At 47.7% G+C, this 22,201-nt stretch overlaps 1 protein-coding gene across 2 annotated transcripts; it reads right to left on the bottom strand.

Moving 5' to 3' along the window:
- Window positions 1-10,636: 10,636 nt before the first annotated feature.
- FOXA1 (forkhead box A1) lies at window positions 10,637-17,997 on the bottom strand. Of its 2 annotated transcripts, none has more exons than XM_060004657.1 (2): window positions 17,831-17,997; window positions 10,637-15,478 (listed from the first exon to the last, which is right to left on the bottom strand). In XM_060004657.1, the coding sequence occupies exons 1-2, from the start codon at window positions 17,900-17,902 to the stop codon at window positions 14,150-14,152; spliced, it is 1,401 nt and encodes a 466-aa protein (XP_059860640.1). In that variant the 5' UTR covers window positions 17,903-17,997; the 3' UTR covers window positions 10,637-14,149. The 2 variants fall into 2 exon arrangements, with proteins under 2 accessions (XP_059860640.1, XP_059860641.1); XM_060004658.1 differs by lacking the exon at window positions 17,831-17,997 and adding an exon at window positions 15,744-15,897.
- Window positions 17,998-22,201: the final 4,204 nt, after the last annotated feature.

The raw sequence follows: 22,201 nt of genomic DNA, 5'->3' as shown, positions 1-22,201 counted from the left end.
AGCTATTGCTCAGGAATATTAAGCTAGAAATGGTATACAGACAAAAACTGGCCAAGAGATTCTGAAGGCTATTTCAGCAGGTAGTGGACAGTAGTAGGAAGTAAAATTGTGACCTTTAGGATGTTAAGGAATAAAAGGTTGGCGGAATGGGGGGGTTATCGATAGAGCATATTAATTAATTACAGATATATAGGCCATAAGAGGGATGCGTCAAAGACTATGACTTCTCAAGCCTGAGTGACAAAGAGAATGAGAGAAATAAGGACATCAGGAGGCATGCCTTGTTACTGAGAGAAGTGTGTTGCTGTCATTTAAATTTATTAAATATTCATGGAAATACCTTGTAGACAGGTGTAGAAATAAGACGGGAGCTTTTGTTGGGGACAGAGATGGACTTTTAGCATGGTACAGGGATATACTTATAGTTAAACAAGTTGGGTTTATTGCTTGTTGCCAATAAGGGAGAACACACATCATAGGGGACTGTGTGGTATTTTAGTAAGAGGGTGTTAGAAAGGACTTATTATAGTGTGCGGGCTTGTGCTATTTGGTTTGAGGGAGGGCTCAAGAAAGTGGGACTTCTAATTGGATGCTGTCAGGATGTGGGGATAATACTATGCTTGAGTATCTTAAGAAATCTTATCTAGAAGGAGTTGAGAGTAAAACAAAGGCAAAGCTGTACTTTATAAAGAAGCAACAGTTACTAATCCTAGCTCAGATGGGGGGAGTGTTTGCTATCTTTGTGGTTTGCAGTGCCTTTTTTATATCTGTGCTTAGAAAAAATTACAAAGTAGCCTTCTTTTTGTCTCACTTTTCTATCGTTATAAAGTGGCTTTGTCTGCTATTGGTGTTCAATAAAGTTGTTTATGTTTTTTAATTAATTAATTAATTGATTTATTTATTTTTGGCTGTGTTGGGTCCTCGTTGCTCGCAGGCTTTCTCTAGTCACGGTGAGCGGCTCCCACTCTTCGCTGCTGTGCGCGGGCCTCTCATCCTGGTGGCTTCTCATGTTGCGGAGCACGGGCTGTAGGCGCGGGGGCTTCAGTAGTTGTGGCGCATGGGCTTAGTTGCTCCGCGTCGTGTGGGATCCTCCTGAACCAGGGCTCGAACCCGTGTTTCCCTCACTGGCAGGCAGATTCTTAACCACTGCACCACCAGGGAAGCCCCTAAAGTTGTTTATCTTTGACAGGAGAACACCTGGGCCTAACTGTGAATGCTGGACCAAATCGTAAGGATAACCTAGCCTAGCTGGAAGTGTCAAGCCGGTTTCCAAATGTGAGGGGCTGTTTTTCTTTCTTAGGCTAACATACTAGCCTTGGGGAACTATAGTGAAGGTTGGAGTTTTCTTCTTTTTCAGTTAAATTAGAAATAAGATCATCTGCCAGGCTTTAGGAGAAAGGGAGATGAAAAAGCTTGGAGAAGGTTTGAGTCATCTGCTAAGACATTGTTTAGTGAATCAACAAAAGATGCTGTTTTCTATTGTCATCCATTTTACTAAAGAAAATGCAACTGTTGCTGTGTATTGTGAATTTATGGAGGATTGAGAAGTGAAAGCCCTTTTATTACCTAGAAAAAAAAACAGGATGGGTTGGCATCTTTTTATACAAGAGTGGTGCAGCAAACCTCTTTCTTGGGATACCCATACAAGATTAAATATTATTTGATACGAATAATATGTTAACTTTTATTTTTGGCTTTTGGACTCTATCTCCCAAGGCAGGAAAAAATCTTGCTGTTTTCAAAAGCTAAATAGAACATCAACCAGAGACAATAGTCATCCAGAAGGATGACTCCCATAGTATCTAGAGCAAAGAAAATCAACATTTTCACTTACACTCATAAAAATGGACCCCCCCAACTCCCACTTGAATTCTCTGTTTATGTGTGTCTAAATAACTAGATGCTTTGCTCATCCCCAGTATTAGGTGTGATTGAGAGATGACTTACTCAGGGGCAGTGGCAGCAGCAGCATTTTCTGTGCTCACAGGAGCCCATGCTCTTGTGAGCATCAAAAGGAGATGAAGCCTGATTAACCATTTTGAAATCTATCGGATGAGGAGAAGTCCTTACAAAACAACTTTTATACGCTTTAATTAAAAACGTGTTCCGGCAGCTCAGAGCTGAATGGGCTTCAGGGGGAGCAGGGCTGAGCCCGTTGCTATGACGACACAAAATCTTTTCACGCCTGGCCCTTCCTCATCACACTCTCTCTAGCTCTCTCCAGCCATTAATTTGCCTCCATCCCATCTCTCAGTCCCTCAGTCTCTTGGTCTGTGAGTCTATATAAGACCCAATACATTGCTTTTTCTGCTATGGTACTTCTCCCTCCCTCCCTTTCCCTCATCTTTTCATCCTTTACATTTCCCCGACAATCTCTATTTTCTTGTTTCTCTTGAAAACAAGTTTACCTCCTGAGTTGAAAACACTAAGAAAAAATTTTTTTGCTTTGGTCATAGCATGTTAATCATTGTTTATTACCCCTCATGATAAATCCATTTTCAGGAGTCTTAAGTGTAGTTAAGAAAGATCTTTCACTGTGTTCTACATTTTTTATTTTTCAGGTTGAACAGTGGCTACTATATGATGCTTTCTGTTGCTGAAGATAAGGCTAAAAGAAAAAGGGCTATGTTTTACTCTGTTAATTTGTGCTTATTATTAAAATCTCAGGTTATTTCACAAACCACATCATCTGGTAACAACTGTAAGTGAATGTGAGACTTTAAATATATCCTGAAAAAATGCAGACCTCACTTTATTTAAGAAGGCTCTTTGAATATTTTTAAGGTTATACCAAATACAGAGACAAATAAAACCCAACACTGTAACTTGTTACACCACATGAAACAGGAATTGGGTAGAACTTGTGCATCTCAGAACCCAACAGCCAACTTGGGAGAAGCTGATATCTTCGCAACCTTGCATTCAATGCATTTATATAGATAATAATATTATTACACAACTTCTTACTGTTACTCTTTGAGTCATCACAGGTCTTACAACCTTTCATTTTTATTAAAATTCCAATTTTCCCTTTCACCTATTCTATTTTATAAGCTGAGATAGCTGAGTGGAATGCAGTGGAAATCACTTCTCATGTCTCATTTTTTCTCCATAGTTAACTCTCAATCTGTTCTTACTGTGATTATACTTCCAAAGTGAATTATTTGTCAAATTCAATAAGCATTTCCTTTCTAATTGCCTGACTCAGTAGAGATGTTGTAACTTAAGAGACGGGTATAGCCTGGAGCGTTAATCCTTGGCAAAGCATGGCCTAGTGGTCACTGTACAAAAAGTGGGTGAATCCTTCAGAGCCTTGGAAACCCAGAGTCCAGTTTCGAGTCTGAGACTCCAAGTCGTAATGCAGCTTTGAAGGTCCAGGCTTCTGCATCTCTGGAAGTGAAATGTAAAGCTTTAACTTCTCTTTAGAAGTTTAATAGTGAACTTCCTCAGTCTCTTTTACTGTATAAAACTCTGACATAATATATTCCTGATAGGTCACATGTAAATCTGTGGGCCACAAATTAACAAATACCCTAAACCCTCTGTAGCCTGAGAAACAGTATTTCTTCTAAATGAACCAACCTCCAGATGGTTTCTTGACTCTGTTCTTATAAATTAGGAACTCAACACGTTTTGATAAGCTGAAGTTCTTTGACTTCTTACAATAGTCATACTTAAAAGGTGAAGAAGCTAAGCCGTATGATGTAGCATTTAGGTGGCATCTCACAAGTGGACCAGGTCTCCTGTTTATAATGCTGGTATCATTCAGAGGAATTGTTGAGGTTTAACTTTATTGTTTCCCCTTTCAGTATTAAGAATAGAGAGTCAAACGCTTATACTTGTTAAAGGTGTTTTCCCACCTGGGACACTTTATTTGGATCAATCTTAGGTGAGAACTAAAGAAAGTAAATGTGTATAGATTGGTTAAATAAATAGTTAGAGACACAGGCATCCAGGTATCTGAAACAGGTTTAAGACTGAATAAAAAGGATCCTCAAAGAAGCATATTTAAAATTTAAGTGGATTTTACCTAAATATCAGAGAAAATATTCTATTGGCAAGATGTCTTGCACTGTGAATATAGAGCTTCTCCATTGCATTGATAAACTCAAGAAGTGGGAGTCCTTCTATTCTTGACATTTAAATCTATTCTGGACCTGACTTGTGAAAACTCTGAGGGGAGGAATCTCACAGGTAAGTGGAGTAGAAAACATAATAAATCGGTCTTTTCCATTACCATATTCTATAGTCCCAGGCAGTGAATCTCAAGGCTAAAATATGCTTTGGGGTTGTACTTTAGATAACATTAAATTCTCATTTCTACTGAAATGCTTTACATTTCCTTCCCTCCTAATTTTGTTTCATAGTTGAAGACATCTACATGAAGATCATGGTATCTTTTGTTTAGTAATTCATCCATCCTATGGTACCCTGCTCACCTGAAGTCACATAATCCTTTACGTGTGCTCTGGCACTAGACGAATTGTTTATGTGATAAGCCACAGGACTGTCCTGTAGCTTCTGTGGTCTGACAGATATAGGTCAGAATTAAAGGTTTTTTGGTCGTTGTTTTGAACATATTGTTACTCACAGGATGGTTCTTACACTGAGTCCAGAATGTGGTTACTCTGAAGTCCTCAAAATGTTAGAAAAATTAATCCCCAAATAGCTATACCTATATATAATTTATTCTGGTCGTACATGTTATGTTAAACTCTTATTCAAATTGTTAATCTGTAAAATCCAAGTCCCTGACATCTTTACCCTGTATAAATGTCTTTCTCTTCCCAATATTTCTAAACATGTGATAATGAATAGACAAAGGAAACACAGCAGTCCACCAGGTGTGGAATAGTATGTCATATTGAGGACAAAGATTAAACCTCCAATTGATATTACAAAAGAGATTTTATAAAAGGTGACTTAAGTAACACCAAGATTCAGACCTATTCTTTAATAAGTTAATAAAATGTGGGGTAAGGTTGAAGGAGAGAAGTCACTCATTCATTCCTTGACAATCTGTAATACATATTTGGAGTTTGATAACTCATCTAAAGATTAGCATTACCCACAGACCTCTTTATTAGAGACTCAGAGTATCTGCAAGTAAATGTTTTATATACTTTTTGATGTAAATGAAAACCATAAAGTTTTCACAAAAGTAAATACATGTTTTAATATATGTTATATTCAGGATGCTCTTCTATAAGACAAAAAGAAGAGAAAAAAAGAAAAGAAAAGGGAAGGGAAAAGAACTGAAGTCTTCTCTTCAACATTACCTATCACAATGGACTTTTCTCCTCCACCTCCCCCAGGTACCTAGGCCTAAAATTTGAAGGGAGTGGTCAGAGTTCCATGGGCTAAATTTGTAAAGTTTTCACCACTTAATGCTGAAGGGGGTTAAATAACTAAATTCCTATATCTCCTGATGAGAATAATGCCTAGCTGAAAGTCTTAAATCTGAAATGCTTTTCATGGTTTGCCCCAAGCCAACAGATCACTTAATTTATTGCTTTCATGCTTTGGGGATAGTCACTAGGACAGAAAGATCTTAGGTATGCTCCTCTAAATCAGCGTATCTAATTGTGTGTGTGCATACACACATATGTATGCTGGCATATATAGCTATCTACCTATCTATATTATCTCCTACAGTGTATGTGGGCTGGCTCTAATTCCCTGAAGAGAAAGGTGAAGCGTCAATTGCTTCAAGATTGGGATAGTCATGACTAATTGGCGAGGGACGACTAATCCTAACTCACAGTTACTACCATAGAGCATTTTATGTATTCTTGCAAAAATAAACAAACATACTTAAAATTCTGTTTATCATTATACTTTATCTGACTGAAATAAAACTGCAATACATACTGTCCTCAGTAATGAGTGAGCGGGGAAATAGGATTGTGTAGGAAGTATGCCTAGTAATGAAATGACTTAAAGTCGAATTTTAGACAGTAAACCATAGAGAAGTTTTCATGATTCTTAGGGAAGTTCTCTCACACACACACCTGAAATCAAGGCACCTAATAGTGCCCGTTTTAGCCCCTGTTTTCACCTGCGTACACTCAGGACGGCAGGGGCTGGAGGAGGCTGAAAGGGTAAGGATGGCAGTGGAACTCGGGAGAAGGCGCTCGCGTGGATGTCGGGGTCCGGGACAGTGTCCACCAGGCCGGAAGCGAAAGAACGGCGCCTCATGCCCGGGTCTCGGACCCAGTGTCTGAGCACCGGACGTGGTGTCCAGCCGTCCGGGCTCAGGCTCCCGGCGCTGTTCCGCCATCAGTGCGGGTGGCTGGTGTGAAAGCCAGTGGGGAGAGCCTGAGCGGAGGGGGCTCCAGGGCAGGGGCGATTTAAAGCCCGGTTTATCAGTGCTGGGTTGCGAGTAAAGCTGGCTCCCAGCCGAGGGCGCCGGGGTTGGGCGGCGCGGCCAGGATGTTGGAAGCCCTTCGCGCTCAGCCAGGGGCGTCCTTTCTGGCCGGCGCGCCCGGGCGCCAGGGACTGCTTCACAGCTGGAGGCCGGGAGGGAAGAGAGTAAACACCCAGCCGGAGGGGCCGCCCTCGGGGAATGGTTGCAAGGGAGACACGAAAAATAAATCAAGCTAGAGAGCCGCCCCGCCCCCTCCCCGCGCTGCCTCCGCGGGCGGCGCCACAGGTCCTGCAGCCTCCCGGCGGGCCCGCGCCCCCACGCTTAGGGGGTGTAGCATCTCCGCCAGGCCCGCCGCGACTGCGCCTACGAGCGGGTCCCAGGAGCGCTCCTCGCCTGCCCGCCCCGCCCGACCGGGCCCCTCGGGCGGGATAGAGCTCTGCTTTGCTCTTTTCGTTGGCCAAGCACAATTGTGTTATTGGAGATAATGAATTCAATCCCCATCAAAGGGCATTAGGCTCGCCCGGGCCCTGGAGTTGCTGATGCCTTTTTTTTTTTAAACCAGGAATGAAAGGCTGAGGAGGAAAAAAAAAATTCTCTAGGGGAGCCTTTCCCCTGATCGCCGCTTTTGAAGTGAAGGGGCCCGGGCATTGTTGTTCACCTCCCGGCCCATACGGCTGAAGAAAGCCTGGGCTTTTGATGGGCTGAGAACCGCCTTTGCAATGAGCACCACGTCGGGCCGCGCGGCCTGCGGACAGCATATGTCTCGGGGCGCGCGGGCACCGTCTGGCGGGCGGGGCCGCAGGCCTGGCGGAGAGGGGGCTCAGTCGTGCGAGCTGTGAGGCTGGGACACGAGACCAGGCCCGCACCAAGAGGTAGCGTCCTCTGGGGCCGCAGGCCTCCGGCCCCGGGGTCGCGGTTCCTCGTGCCCACTTTGTGGCGTAGCGCAGGAGTTCCAGCCGTGGTTAATCAGTTAAGGCTCCGAGTGGGAGACCAGACAGCCCTTTAGAGGTGAGGCCGGGGAAGGCAGGGCTCTTGTTGAGCGCAGCGGGCCGGGGAGGTTGGAAGTCTTTAGTTGCTGGGACCCAGCATCTAAGGTGACTGGCCAATCTAGAGCTTGATGAGTCTGCGAAGGTGTACACCTCGGAGAGGGGCATCCGTGCGACACGCTGTTAGAATTTTTCACCTGTGACTCGAGGACACCGCGCAGCGCGACCCGGCTCAGGGCAGGGGGGGTGGGGCGGAAGACGGGGCGGGGAAGCGGACACTCGGCAGCAGGCGCACGGCCGCTCCGCCAGCGGGGCAGGTTCTCTAGCGTCCTTGGCGTCCGGCCCTCGCAGTTCCGAACGCAGGAGAGCACATTAGCATCAGTTCACCCTTTCTAAATACTTGGTGCTGGCATTTAAGTTTGCTTACAGCGCCCTCAACGTGAACTTTCCCCACCTGGATTCGCAACCCGCGCACCCCTCCCCCTCCTGCCCACCAGCCCGCCCGCCTGCCCGCCTCTGAGCACGTTGGCTCAAGGGTCAGCAGCTAGAGCCGTTCGGTTCCCTTCTCTCCCCTCTGTGTCTCCAACCCCCTCCACCCCTCCTCAAAGGATCTGGGTTATCCGCCCCGTTAGTATGTTAGCCAGGCATAACACAAAGGAAGCGCGTGTCAGCAGAAGGCAGTGTGATTCCAGGAAGAGGCGAGGAAACCTGGCCGGTGCCCTGCGCTGCAATACGGCTCATTGCAGTCTAAGCTTGTGAATCAGCCTCCACCTAGGAAAAAAGCGGTGGAGAACGCGGCAGAAGGTGGCCCTCGGAGTTGAGTTAGGCGTTTGTGGCTGGGCTATGGGACTGAAGCACTAGGCTCCCAGATGGGACCCAGAACTACGGGAACGTTCCAGAAACACCCCGGTCACCGGAATCGCGCAAAGAAAATCAATTCTCCAGGAGTGCAGCACTAGGCGGGAGCCTCCTAACTCCCTCGTGCATAATGGGTCCTTAAAATTAAATAGATAAACGAAACAACCCCCCACAAAGCCCCTTACATTCTTCTCATTAAATTGCTTGTTTTAAAATAACTCCGTGAGAGAGAGAGAGAGAGAGAGAGAGAGAGAGAGAGAGAGAGAGAGAGAAAACTGACCTGGGACATGATTAGACAAGCATAAGAGTAACTGAAATTTTATGGGAGAGAGGGGAAAGAAACTAAGGTTTCCAGTTGAAAACATTGTTCCCTAATTCCAGGCAATGCTTTGGGGGAGGAGTATTTCCAGGTTGTTTTTCTTAGTTTCAGGAGTTAAAAAAGAAAGAAAAGAAAAAGCCCCTGATGTGTAATCTTGAAGAGGAGTTGAGGAAAGAAGTAGAAAGTCAACCCAAGGCAACCTCTCACTGAGTGGCGCTGGCTGGCCCGGGTCTGAACTTGATCTGGATGTGACTTGATCAGCATCCCACTTGAATTCTGAAGTCTTCAAGCATTTATTCCATTCAAGCCCTTTCCTTCCCGGATTTTGAGAGAGAATATTCTGCTTTTATACTCTAAGTTGACTAGGACATAGAGAACCCCAGATATCAGGAAGTGGCATCTAGAAGGAGGGATGCTCCTCACTTTCCAGGGCTGCAGAGGGGAGCTCACGCTCATCACGAGCTCTGCTCTTACACTGCGCAGTCACAGCTAGCAATTGGAGAAATGAGGAAGTTAGAAAAAGAAAGGCAGCAAGTGAGGATTTCCCCTTTCTTAGATTAAAAAGTATATTTATAAGTAGGAAAATGCATGCATTTTACAAGTTAAAGTTGAGCTGAATGGGTATTTTCCAGCCCCAAATTGCTTACTAGTATGATGGCTGGAGAAGGAAAAAAAAAAGGTGAGGGCTGCAGTCTGAGCTGTCCAAAGTTCAATGAACCGAGCTAGACTAGGATCTAAAAAGAGAAACACCAATGGAAACATTATGGCCTCAAACTTTACTATTTGAAGAAAAAGTCAGAATATTTAAAGTAATGTGTTATTGAATGTTATTTGGATACAGTAAATTGGATCATTGGTAGAAAATAAAACTTGAATAAATGGCTTCTGTTAAAAAACCTTATATCTTCCCAAATGGATTGTATTTTTAATTAGTAAGATTGTAAAACCTTCCAAGTTACTTCATTTAATTACATTTTTACTCTCATGAGTTTCTGCAGATGCCATGATTCTTTCGGTTCAGGAACATCTTATTTCTAAATTTCAGCATAATTTAATTTCCTATTTAGCCCAAGGTAGCTTAAAAATAATCACCTTTTTGCACGTAATTACCTTGAAGTAATTAGACATTATCTTAACTCCATTTAGTTGCAAACATATTTTACTACAATTCAAATAAGCAATTAACATTTAATTTTTGAAAGTAAAACATTTTTACAAATTTATTAAACATCCATTACATAATTTAAGCAATTTTATCTTTTCAATGAGCTTTTCCTCTTGACATATTGAGGTATCACATTAAAATACATTATAGCTAAATGTCCTACAATATTGCTGCTAAATCAACAGAAGACCAATTGATCTTGAGGAAAGGTTAATTAATTTGGGCTACAGGTCTCCTACATTGGCCTCCACTGAAAGGAATTTCTATCGATCACAAGTTTTCTGGAAAGAAATGTAATAAGCATTTTCGTGGAATTGAGATCAATTTTTTAAAGTGACAAAACAACAAAGTTTTAAAATTTTATCACTCCAGGAATTCTTTTTTGCTATGGTTTATTCAAATCTGTTAGACTCCTGAGTAAAATAATGTTTTTTTATACTTTCAGTGAAATCAGTCAGGTATCTAGCTTTCAGAAAATGAAAACAGAAGTTGAGAACTTTAATAGGATTTTGTTTGTTTAATCCCTCCTCCCATAATAATTCTCACCAGTTTATTCTACAATGAGGGGATCACCAAGGGACAATGGAAATTAAATTTTATCTTTGGTTTCAACACTGTATTAGCTCTCGTGTAAGAAACACTGAGCTGCTTTCTACTTGGGAACACTTCTAAGTTGTGTAGTTTCTGAGCAGAACTGGTGAGTTTTTCTTCTTCCCTAAATTTAGTTGTCTTTTTTTTATCAATTAAAAAAAATGTTTCCGTTTGGGACAAGGTGAAGGTAATATCTGAAGCTCTCCTCCCCACCACTATACTCACTCTCAAAACATTTTTCTTGTTTTCTAAAAATGTTTGCTCGGTGGCGTAGTCAGTGGATCTGAGGGCCTCCGGAGCTTTGCACTTGGGTCTAAAAGAAGGTTTTCCCTTCTCCCTCCCTCCTCCCCTCTAGAGACCCCTCCCCCACCTCGGGCGAAATTCCTAAATAAAGCGAGTCCGGTGGACCGCAGCTGAGGGATCAGCATCCCCTTTCCGGCCCTCTTCTGCAGGAGCCTCCGAGGTGAAGAAATAGAGACGCTCCAGGACGAAAAGGGAGGTGGGAGGGGGTCGCGGGAAGGCGGCGCGCTCCGGGAGGGTCCCAGCACTCCTTGAAACCACAGATGTTTTCCTCCTGGCCCTGGGGCGCGGCGCCCTGGCCCCGGGCGTTCCGGCGTTTGTGTGTCCGGGTTTCCGAGGAAGGGATTACGCAGCGGGAGCAGCCGCGGCAGCGCGGACGTTGGAGCCGCAGGAGCGGTAACAAGGCGCCTGGCCTTCTTTGTTGACTTTTAGGTCTCGGGCTCAACAGAAGATTTATTCGCTAGGAGAGGAAAATGCCCGAACAATGAAGAACTAACTGCACTTGTCACCTCGAGATGCTTGCGGTCCTTCTCTCTGCCCTCCTTACCCGGCAACCGGCCGCCCCGACCCCAGCCCGCGCGCTCCCTAACGCACAGGGCGCAGATGGCATCGCCCAGAGGTGGCTTGAGGGAGCGGTCAGAAAATCGCGTGAGAAGCCCACGAGGCGAGCCCCGCTCCCCGCCACCCACAGGGCTAGCTCCCCAGGCAGGTCTCTAAAGTGGCCTCGGCCGTAAACCCGCGGCGCGTTGGCCGCCGCAAACCCTGAAAAAGTTTCCGCTTAGTAAGAGCAAGAGCTAATAGGCCGACTTTAGCCTGGTGGGTGAATGCGAGACACTAATATTATTAACATGTTAAAGAGAGGGAAGGGAACAAAGTTAGACGATTTAGGTTCAGTGGGGCCGGGTAAAATTCCGAGGCCCAAGCTCACGCCTTTATATTACTTTTGGAATTCGAATTTGCCAACGTTTGCCCGTTGTATAAATATAAATAACTATTGGAATTGAAAGCTTTTTCCTCTTTGAGACTTTGACGTCCTTCCGAGAGGCCTCTAAATTAGATTGTGAAATTACTCAAACCAGTAATTTCCATCTCCTTTCATTAGCTGAAGTGAGAGCGGGGGTTGGATCTCTGGATTTTTCTCAAGTGCTACATGGCACCCCTTCTCTCATCTGGGGAGGCAATTACGCGATAATTAAGGGACTCACACAGCTCTTTTTATCTTGTCCGCGGTAAGGAGTGGGGCGATCAAAGTAAAGGCTGTCCAAGTTCAAGCCCTGGCGAGGATGGAGTTCATACACAAGGGCTCAGGCAGGCCAGCCTCTGCTTGGGCTGGTGTTGTTATTGTTGATGTCAATCCGAACGAGGCTTACAAAGAAATAGGTGGACTGGAAAGTGAGCCTACTATCAAAGGAGATTAATGATTTTGTGATCTCAACCAACTGTAGGGGTGTGAAGCTGCATTTAAAAGCTTCTTAGAAGGCAAACAAATCATCAGTTTTAAGCTCTCAGGAAAAAAATTAGAAACAATATTTTAAAAAAATATCTTCACAAAATACAAAATAGCTGCAACCCTGAAATGTCTTGGTGGCACAAAGCTTCCCCTGCAGGAATGAATTAACTCAGGCCTCCCCGGGCCCCCTCTAAAGCTACCATGATGGTTAAATTTTGCTGCTCTTTTAATAAAAAGAGGGTTCTGGATCCTCTGTGGTAGACAACTTAATTTTATCAGCTACATCTGATATTTTATTCTTACTCGAATACTTTTCAGATAAAGGAAAATGATACATTGGGGAAGGGGGAAGGTAGTTAAAATAATAATATTTGAGTTTATTGTGGAAAGGCTCAAAGGAAGCACAGAAGGCTTAAGACCTTGTCAAAAACTGAAGTAAACATTACTGGGAATAAAGAATCTTGAAAATCTCAATTCTTAGGAATATTAAATCAGTTTATCTATCTTTTTATTTATCAACTTTTATTGAATCTCCTTAATTGCTTTTTACTAGCTAGATGTTCATATAATAAACATAAACAAAACAAATTTTTTAGATTATTTTCCTTTTTGTCATTTATATTCAGTGCCTGGACTTTGAAAAATATCATATTCAAAATATCTATTTTGTATTTAATTAAGGAAAATAACAGAAATCCTCTTTTTGTTAACATTTGGTTTATTTAAAGTCCTTAACTGCAAATGATCAAGAACATATTCCACAGCTTAAAATTTATCATTTTCGTTATTTAAATCAAAATATTTTAATTACAATCACATTGATAAAAATTAACATTTTAATTTGTAATTTTAACCGTCATTTAAAGCAATTTCAGCTGTAAAGAAAAAAAGAATAAACCATGCAATAAATTAACATTGAGAAAGCGTAGAGGAATAATAATGAAACCCGTCTGGCTATACTAACACCATGTCCAACTGTGAAAAGTGCATTAACACTGAATGAAACAAGCACATGATGGCAATAATTAAAATGACCACAATCAACTGGATTTTGGAATCTTGGACCAAATTTTGAAATACATCTCCCTATAACTTATCTCTCCTCTAACATTGTAATATTCCTTTTTTTCCTGGAGAAAATATCCTTTAAATGGTATGGATACATAGAAGCTAATTTTACACATTATGTGACCTCAGAATGATAAGACCATGGCCCTCTGCAAAGCAAGGAACAGAGTTATTGAGGAGGACAATTCTCGAGGAATTGATTCCCAGGGCTATATATGGGTGGAGAGGAGGGGAGGAGGGTGTCTTTGTAACTTCTTGGTCAGGCAACTCTTTCAAGAGCGTGTGTATCTCCTACCTATCACTTCTGTATGTTACGTAAATATATGGAAGATGTACATAGCTGAGAATGTGCATAAATAAGTTCATATATGATATATATGTATTTCATTTTAAGACATCTGCTATCTGAATGTATCTGAAATGTAAGCTGAAAAACAAGTGGCTCTGATGTTTATAATCTGTTTATGATTTGCTGCATAATGGCAGCATTGTCCTTCAATACTTTTAACAGCCCTAGTGTCTACTTGTTTTCCACCCTTTCAGTTCTTATGGTTAAGAGCATTGCCACAGACCTGTAAACTCCTGTGTGTGTGTATGTGGGGATGGGGGTTAGGTGAGGAGGGGGAAAAAAAGCACAAACAAATATTTTACAAGCTTGACCATCTTTCTTTTTTTTAAATAAATCCTGCACAGACTAGAACACGTCTGCAGGTGGAAGAGGAAAGAAAGGGAGAGGGACAAGGAAGTAGGAGGATTTTATATATATACATTTGTGGATCATTAAACTTTGCAGGAAAAATGTTTGTTGGTTTGGGGCTGTTTTTTTTGGTAATAATATACACAAAGCGTTCGGAACAACAGTAACAAAGTAACAGTCTTTTGTACTGGGGGAAAGATTGTGCACAAAAAAATAAAATAAAAATAGTTGGGATTTTACTATGCTGCTGTCGGCTTGGTATGTGTGGTTTTGTTTGCTGTTGATTTCTCTCTCTCTCTCTCCTGTTACCAGCATGGCCATGCCAGACAAACCCCCAGTCCCAGGGAGCTAAGAAGTGTTTAGAACGGGTCTGGAATACACACCTTGGTAGTAGGCTGGCTCCAGGGCTGAGGGCTCAATGGGGCTCCTCGTGGCCACCGAGGCGCTGCCGAGGGGTAGGCTGGCGGGCAATGCGGTGCCATAGGGCGAGTACTGTAGTGCCTGCTCGTATGACTTGAAGTCCAGCTTGTGCTGCTGCTCCGAGGAGGACATGAGGTTGTTGATAGAGAAAGGGTGGTTGAAGGAGTAGTGAGGGTCCCCTTTCAGGTGCAGCTGGGACTCGTGGGGTGCCAGGCCATGCGCCGGGTGGGAGGGGGGCACAGATACCAGCGCCCCAGGCCCGGAGCTGATCGGAGGTGCAGCCGAGGAGGCCGGAGTCTTCAACTCCGAGGCGCCCCCTGTCGCCGCCGCCCCGCTGTGGTCCAGAGTCTGGGGGCTGGCAGCGGGCCCGGGGGCCGGCGCGCCCTCTAGCTGGCCGGCCTTACTGTGCACGCCCCGACGAAGGGGCGAGTCGGCGCTGGGGTTGGCAGCGCTCGAGGGGTCCTTACGGCTCTCAGGGCCGCCCTTGGCGCCGCCGCCGCTGCCGCCCCCGGTGCCTGGCTGCTTCTCGCACTTGAAGCGCTTCTGGCGGCGCAAGTAACAGCCGTTCTCGAACATGTTGCCGGAGTCCGGGTGCAGCGTCCAGTAGGAACCCTTGCCCGGCTTGTCCGGGGAGCGGGCCACTTTGACGAAGCAGTCGTTGAAGGAGAGCGAGTGGCGGATGGAGTTCTGCCAGCGCTGCTGGTTCTGCCGGTAATAGGGGAAGAGGTCCATGATCCACTGATAGATCTCGCTCAGTGTGAGCATCTTGCTGGGCGCCTGCTGGATAGCCATGGTGATGAGGGAAATGTACGAGTAGGGCGGCTTGGCGTGTGGGTAGCTGCGCTTGAAAGTTTTGGCGTCTCCGCCGCCACCAGCCCGGCTGCGCCCCAAATTGGACGGCGCGTACGCCATGGGGCTCATGCACGGGTTCATGGCAGCGGCGTAGGGGCCCAGGCCGTTCATGGAGGCCGCGGGCTGCGCGCCCATGGCCCCCATGCCGCCCGGGCTCAGCGTCGTCCCCATGGCCGTCACGCCCGCCGTCATGGTGTTCATGGCGCCCGCAGAGCCGCCCGGCATGCCAGCCACCGCCCCGGGGCTCAGGCCGGCGCCAAGGCCCGGGTTTGCGTAGGACATGTTGAACGAAGCCGGGGTCATGTTCCCGCTCGTGGTCATGGTGTTCATGGTCATGTACGTGTTCATTGAATTCATGGTGCCCAGGCCCGAGTTCATGTTGCTGACCGGGACCGAGTTGTAGGCCTGGAGCGGAGACAGCGTGAAGAGGCCCCGAAGGGCGGAGTTAGTAGTGGGCGCAGGCAGCCTACCGGCCGGGGCAAATCCGAAAACAAGAGAAGAGCATTTCTGCAAAGCATAGGACTCCCCACCAGGGGCAAACCGTCGGGCGCCCTCCCCAGAACCCGAAAAGAGTTGTCTTGCACGGCAGGGGAAAAATCCTATCTCCGCAGGCATGAAAGACAAGAGCTCACAGAAAATATGTCCCCAGGAAGATGTGTAATCGCCTTACACGCCAGGCTCAGGGGCCGGCTTCTAGGGCCCCTACGTCGCCTCTATCCATGCCACGCGGTATCCCAGTTTCCACCCCAGCCCGGCCTCGGCAAAGCACCCTTTTGGTTGAAAGGAGTTAAAACTCCGAAAACAGAATTAATCTCGGATCCTTTGCTTATTCACTCCACCTTAAGGGTACGGTGTGCATGGCGGTGCAGCCCCGCCTCCGCCCCCAGTAGGGCCATAGCGCCAGCTCAGCACACATCTCACCTAAGCCTGCCAGGCCCGGCTGACCACGTAGCGGCCTGGGCAGCGCGGGGTGGCCGTTAATTAAACTCTCCCTGATACAGCAAATCATCTATGGCCTTATGACCAAACATTTCCAAACAACTGGCTTTACCGTCTTAGCAGTTTTCACCAAATGGTGACTTTTTGTTGTTTATTATATTTAGAAGTGTTTTCCATCTACTTGTAGCAATTGTAATTTTAAAAGGGAAAAAAATACTCAGAAGTTAACTTTTGGAAAAAAATTAAAAATAGATCTATAAAAAACAGATCTATAATAGGAGAAGGGGTAGGGAAGGGTGCATAATAATATCAAGGCACTACATACATTTAACTTTAACATGACTTTACAGCCATTCATAAACTTGCACTAATTTCATTACCTATTTCCAGGTCCCTAAGGCTTGAAAATTTTGGTGACACAATTTGTGGAAATAATCATATTTTTTCCACATTCTGATATTTTGCCGCTGATAATCTCAAAACCTGGCTTTTCAAACTATATACGGATAGTTTCAAATACTTTACAATTCCAAAATCAAAGTCCGCTTATTTTCTCTTAATGCTATTCTACTTTCTAATTCCCAGTTTTAACCTGTAAAGAAGCTCTTTTCATAGAGAATTTAATTGACGAGTGACTGGAGATGACTGTATCTGAATTAAACCTGAGGAAGAGTTCTGAGCTCTTTCTTAAATCATCAGTAGGAGAAAACCCTTATCAATAGCAATCTGAGAATGCACTAGATATGTTAAAAAATATAGAGTGCAGAACTATAAAAACTATTTCTGTTATTTAATAAAATTAATGATATCCTTAAATTTATTTTCATCAGAAAATATGACTTTATTTGAAAACATAAAAGGTGAACAAACAGATTTAACTAGGCACACGTTCTGCTGTAGTATGCAAATAAACTCGAGGTAAGTTTGTGAATATATACATATAAAAATCTAAATAAATTAATTACCACGAAAATACTTCCTGATTTTATATTTTTCTGTCCATGTCTTAAGGTATTTTTTTACTTTTCTTTTCCTCTTCCCAAGATTATGCAAGGCAGTTTCAGTAAACGTTTTCAATAATGGTAAACTATTGAAGGGTAATCGCCAGCTATTTCCAGACAAATACTTTTAGTAGGTGGTGGTCCTGCCTGTACCTGGTTTTCCTCGCAATCCCTTTGTGCACATAAACCACATGAACGTGCCACCAAGGGGACAATGAAGAGAAACAGGTTCTCCGCCCGCCCGGAGTGCTGGAGGAAAAGTCAGCTCGCACTAGCGCCACCCAGCGGTTCTAGAGAGGAAGGAGCACACTTCTGCCCAAACGGCTTTTGAAGTTTTACAAAATTTCGGAATCATTTCATTATTAAAACGCTCAACTTAGCGGCTGAGCGCTTTCATCAGAAGACACCCGAGAATTCAACTGCGGAAGGAAGAGGCCGCCCTGCGGGCGAATTCTGGCTTTTTCAAAGTTGCCTCAAACTCGTGCCGGCGCCCGCCCGCCAACCCGCGCTCGGGACCCGGGTCTGGGCTCTAGCTCCCGCTCTCGGCAGGGAGGAGGCAAGTGCGTCTCAGAGCGCGTGTTTTCAAAGCCAGAGTTTCCTAAAACCGTCTCGCCCTCTCTGAGCGCCGATCGCCGGGATCCAGTTCCCCGGCGGGGCTGCGGATCCGGCTCCCAGGCCCGGCACAGGCCCGGCCTGGGCTAAACCCGGTGGGTAGGCACCGGTGGCACAGAGGAGGCGCCCCCAGTCGGGGGCCTGCCTCGCCCGACCTCCCCAAGTACGGGCTCCAGGAACCTCCCGCCTGCTGCCCGCCTCTCACCTCCTGTGTGTCGGCGTAGTAGCTGTTCCAGTCGCTGCTCTCGTGCCCTTCCATCTTCACAGCCCCTAACATCCTGGAGCCACCCTGCTCGATGCAACCATCCAGCCCTGTGCGAAGCGACTGGAAGCCGCGCGGGGCGGGGGGCGGGGAGCGGAGTAGCTGCAGTCAACTGAGCGCCCGCGTCGGCCCAACGCCACCCTAGCGAGGAGGAAGCCAGGCGCTGCGGTGCGCGGCGTGCGCGGCGGCGGCGGCGGCAACAGGGCGGGAGGGGGCAGGCGGCGGCCGCGGAGCGCGGCGCCCGGGAGCGCCTCCGCGGGAAGTGAGCGGGCGGCCTCTGCGAGATGAGTGCAGTTGAGCTGATGTGGATCTTACGTCGCTCGAGTGCCCACCTCCTCGTCCTCTCCCCATTTGTCCGCCGCACAAAGACGCTCGCACCTACAAAGCCCGAGGTGCACCTGCGAGGCGGCCGCCCGCCAGTCCAGCCGCCGCGCCTCCCGCCCAGCCACGCCGCCGCGGCGCGCGCCCCCTGCGCCCCCTCCCGCCGAGCCCCCTCCCCCAAACCCGGCCCTCACTTTGTTTGCCAAGCGGCGTAATTGGTTTAAGCCGACAGGCTAGGGGAAGAAGGAAATGGGGTGGTGGGTGTGTGTGTGTGTGTGTGACCCCCCCTTTGGAAGAAGAAAAAAGAAAAATAGGCGGGGCCGGGCGGTCTAGCGAGGGTTCTGGATGAGAACGTCGCAGCCGGAGAAGGGCTGGGGGCGGTGGCGTTGGAGGCCGGGCTCGCGGGGAAGTGCGGCTACATGACCCCAGGGTCTCCCCAGGGGGACCCACGACCCTCCGGAGGCCCTTGCGGCGGCCCCGTCCCGAGCCCCTCCTGCCTCCTACTCTTCTGCCAGCTTCCAGCCCCCGCCCTTCTGATTCCTGACCTAAAGTTCAACCGCGGGAGACTGGAAAATACAGACTCCCTCCACCACTCCCACTCCCCCGCCCCCGCCCCGGTCTTCAGGCTTGATAAAGGAAAAAGCCCCACTTTTGCCCCGTCACTAGAAACTCGGCCGTCTGAGCCGAGCTGAGTGACGTTAGGCCGATCCGGGCTCCTGGCTAGCAGAGTGGAGACGCTGCCACGAAACCCGTACCTGCGGCTAACAGCAGGTGAGTCACAGCACCGTTTTATATCTTTATGACATAACTTTTTTTTTTCCGCCTCGGTCCGCTCTACTCCCCCTTGTCATCTGTAGCGATCATAAAGAGGAAGAAACTGAGAACAGATGTCTGTGTGATAGGGCAGGCGGACCCAAGTCGGGCCGTCCTCCCTCTGCCCAGCTCCTCCTCCCGCCCCCCTTCCGCAGCCTCGGGGACTGAGCTGGAGGCGACAGTCTGGTTTCTGATAGGGAAAGGTCAGGGGGAGGGGACATCTCCCTAAATACGCACTGGGAGAGCCTGGGCACAGGATGCATCTGCTCGGCTAGAGAGGTGCCAGGCCGAAGCCAGCGGTGGTGACGGAGGTGCCTGGTCCCATCTCTGAGCTGAAGTGGCCAGGCTGGGACCCCCGGTGTTCACTTGGTTTCTAATCAGTCCTGGACATCGGTGGGAAGTGCTCCTCCAAGCAAAGCCTCTTGGCTCCTATGAGGCTCTGGGTAGTGGATTGCCCACAAGTCCTGGGGAGGACCAACTAAAGTGACTGGGTGATAAGCACTGAGTTGGTGAGAGGTTACACCTTGGTGCCTGTGTGAGTTTCTGAGTGTGTGTGTGTGTGACCATGTGTGTGTGTTGTACTTTCCGAGAACCACTAGGTTTCTTTAAGTAGCAATAAAATAAAGTCTTTCTAAAAGGACTAAGAATCCGCAAAATATTCTTGTTTGGCAAAGTTTTAAACTGTTATTAATCTCATTTTAAGAAATGTGTTTTAACTTGTCTTCCAGATACCTCCCCCCCCCCAGCTTTGTTCTTTTAAATCTTTCTTCCTTGAAATCTGGCAAGAGAATCACGTTAAATCCTTGAACTAAACAAATCTCTTAAATCAGCAGGGGAGCACGAGAGGGTGAAGATGTGCAGTTAAGGAAATAAAAAAGATAAAAGCTTTGGATTCAATTCCTTTTTTTTTTAACAAAAAAAGGGAGGGGAGAAACGTCACATTGTAAGAAAAGAAATGAGGATGAAATTAAATCCACCTGGAACTCAGTAGAGCAGGAGCCCTCCCCAACTGCAGCCTGTCCCTGTGACTGCAAGTCTGTCCTATCAGTTTGTGTGAACGTATCTGCACATGTGTGGGTCTGCACATATTTCTCAGGGCGACAGTCGGAAACTAATTCTTTTGTGCAAAGTTCCCATCAGCAGCAGGACCTTAGTCTCATTTGTAAAGTACACGGATGCTTAGGCTCCTCGCCCTGATGGGGGGAGGGGGGGACTTTCAGTGCTAATGAGCTTCCTTGTTCCTCCCCGCGGTGATTCTCCAACGCCCTCTTGGCTCTTCAACCACATCGAGCATGACTAGGGTATTTTCTATGGGTAATAACAACTTAGTAATAGCTTTTATGGTGCACAAAAAGCCGGTGCTTTAAGGGAAAAACAAACCAAACAAAACGCTGTAACCGTAAAGGGGGTCAATTAGAATATAAAATATTCTTCCTTTCAGCCCACATCTCAAACCTACTAGGCCTCATCTTAAAAACAAAAAATCAGCTTAAGGGGGAACAAGCGCCCACTTTTCATAGGGGATGGCCAAAGCGAAGTTTCTCTAGGGCTTCTTCAAAGCCCAAGATCGGTGGTGAAGAGTGACCTCTGCCAGCTTTAGAGCCTTGATCCAGCTTGGGGGTTCCCGGGTCCGCGGCCCGAGGAATGCCCGCGAGCACAGCGCCTCCTGTCGTGGGAAGGGAACGCTGAATCCTCCCGAAGGCGCCCCCCCCCCCACCACCCCGGGAGCGCCCGCAGGCGAGATTGCAATCCCGCACGCCTCCCTCAGCCAGAGAGTTTTGGTTCATAGAGCTGACTGCCCGAGGCCAAGAAGAAGGAAAGGTGGCAGCTCGGTGAGCTCCTTAGCCTCTCTCCGTCTCAGTGGCGGTATTCCAAGACACCTAACAAGTTTAGAAGGTGAAGTTCTAGTGTACCCAGATGTCTGTCAGTCATTTCCCCGAGGTTTAAAAACGAAGCATCAGAGCCATGCTGGGTCTTTGATTTGGAAAATAAACAACAAACAAATAAATAAATAAGACAAAGCTGCTGCCTCTGGGTTGCTGACCAGTACACAGCCAGGTGACGTGCTTGGCTGCTGCAGCCATTTCCAACCTTTTCTCCCAAATAGGCCCTGTCTTTACTTGTTGCAGAAGACTGCTGCGCTTTCCGGGGAACCAGACCTTCCTTCAGCATCGGGGAGGCTGGGGGGGGGGGGGGGGGACTCGAGGCAAGGGAGCCCCGACGGCAGCCACATGGCGGCTCCTGGGGCGTCCCGGGCCAAACTCTCTTGGACCAGGGCGAATAGCGCGAGCCTGGACTGGCCCAGGTAGCGGGGAGGGCAGGCTCCTTAGATGGAGGGAGTCGGGGCAGTCAAGACGGTGAGGTGCGCGGGTAGTCCAGGTGACTGAGCAAGGAGGGAGGGGCCCCGCCCTTCGCGGAAGCTGCGCCTCCTAAGCCCTTGGGGTCCGCTCCCCGCGCAGTAAGGCCAAGGGAGCCGGCGGCACGTGGTCCACCCGCCAAACTCGGCCATGTCTGCTTCGCTTTCCCAGCATAAAGTGGCTGGGAGCCCGTTCCGCAGATCGTCACCGGGGCAGGGAGAAGCAGAGGGTGACGACTGCGAGAGAAGGAAGCAATGGCCGGGGGCTCGCGCCTCGGGCCCAGCTGGCTGCCTTTGGCGGCGCTAGGTCCTACCTGTTCAGCGCGACCGTTTAGCCGGGTGGGCAGAGAGCAGGGCCGGGGTGACGGGGTCAAAAAGTCTGTCCCCTTTCCCCTCCAACCCTTCCCCCTGACGAGTCTCAGCCAGATCTCGCCCGCGGCCGTGGGCCCAGCCACGCTCGCTGCAGAGTGGGTCCTGCTCCTCTGCAGGCTCCCATCCGCCACCCGGATAAGAAGCTTAAATCCTCCACCTCCCGGGGAGAATCAGACGCAAAGAAACTAAGACCTGTCGTCTTTCACGCAGTTCAAAGTCGCCGGGGACCGGGACCCGGGTCGGTTTAGGACTGAGGAAGGCCTGGGACGCTGCAAGCAACTGTTTGCTCTTGCTTGTGCCTCGCCTTCGAGTACAGAGGTGTGTGCCGGAGCTGGGAAAGGGCCGGGGCGCCGCGAGAGGGCGGACCCCCGCGCCTGCGGTCAGCCTCGCGCCCACAGCGGCCCGAGGCGCGGCCTTCGAGTCCGGCCGCTGCCCGGACCAGTGCGAGGCGC

Source organism: Delphinus delphis, chromosome 2 (assembly GCF_949987515.2).
Source record: "Delphinus delphis chromosome 2, mDelDel1.2, whole genome shotgun sequence".
In the NCBI taxonomy this organism is placed as follows: Eukaryota; Metazoa; Chordata; class Mammalia; order Artiodactyla; family Delphinidae; genus Delphinus; species Delphinus delphis.
Note: the sequence above shows the minus strand (reverse complement) of the source record. Positions and strands in the feature narration are given on the sequence as shown.

Excerpts from the sequence above, each read along its gene's own strand:
- FOXA1 (XM_060004657.1), bottom strand. The coding sequence starts at position 17,902 with ATGTTAGGGGCTGTGAAGATGGAAGGGCACGAGAGCAGCGACTGGAAC. Across the intron at positions 15,479-17,830 it reads ACTACGCCGACACACAGGAG|GCCTACAACTCGGTCCCGGT; the intron begins GTGAGAGGCGGG and ends TCTCCGCTCCAG.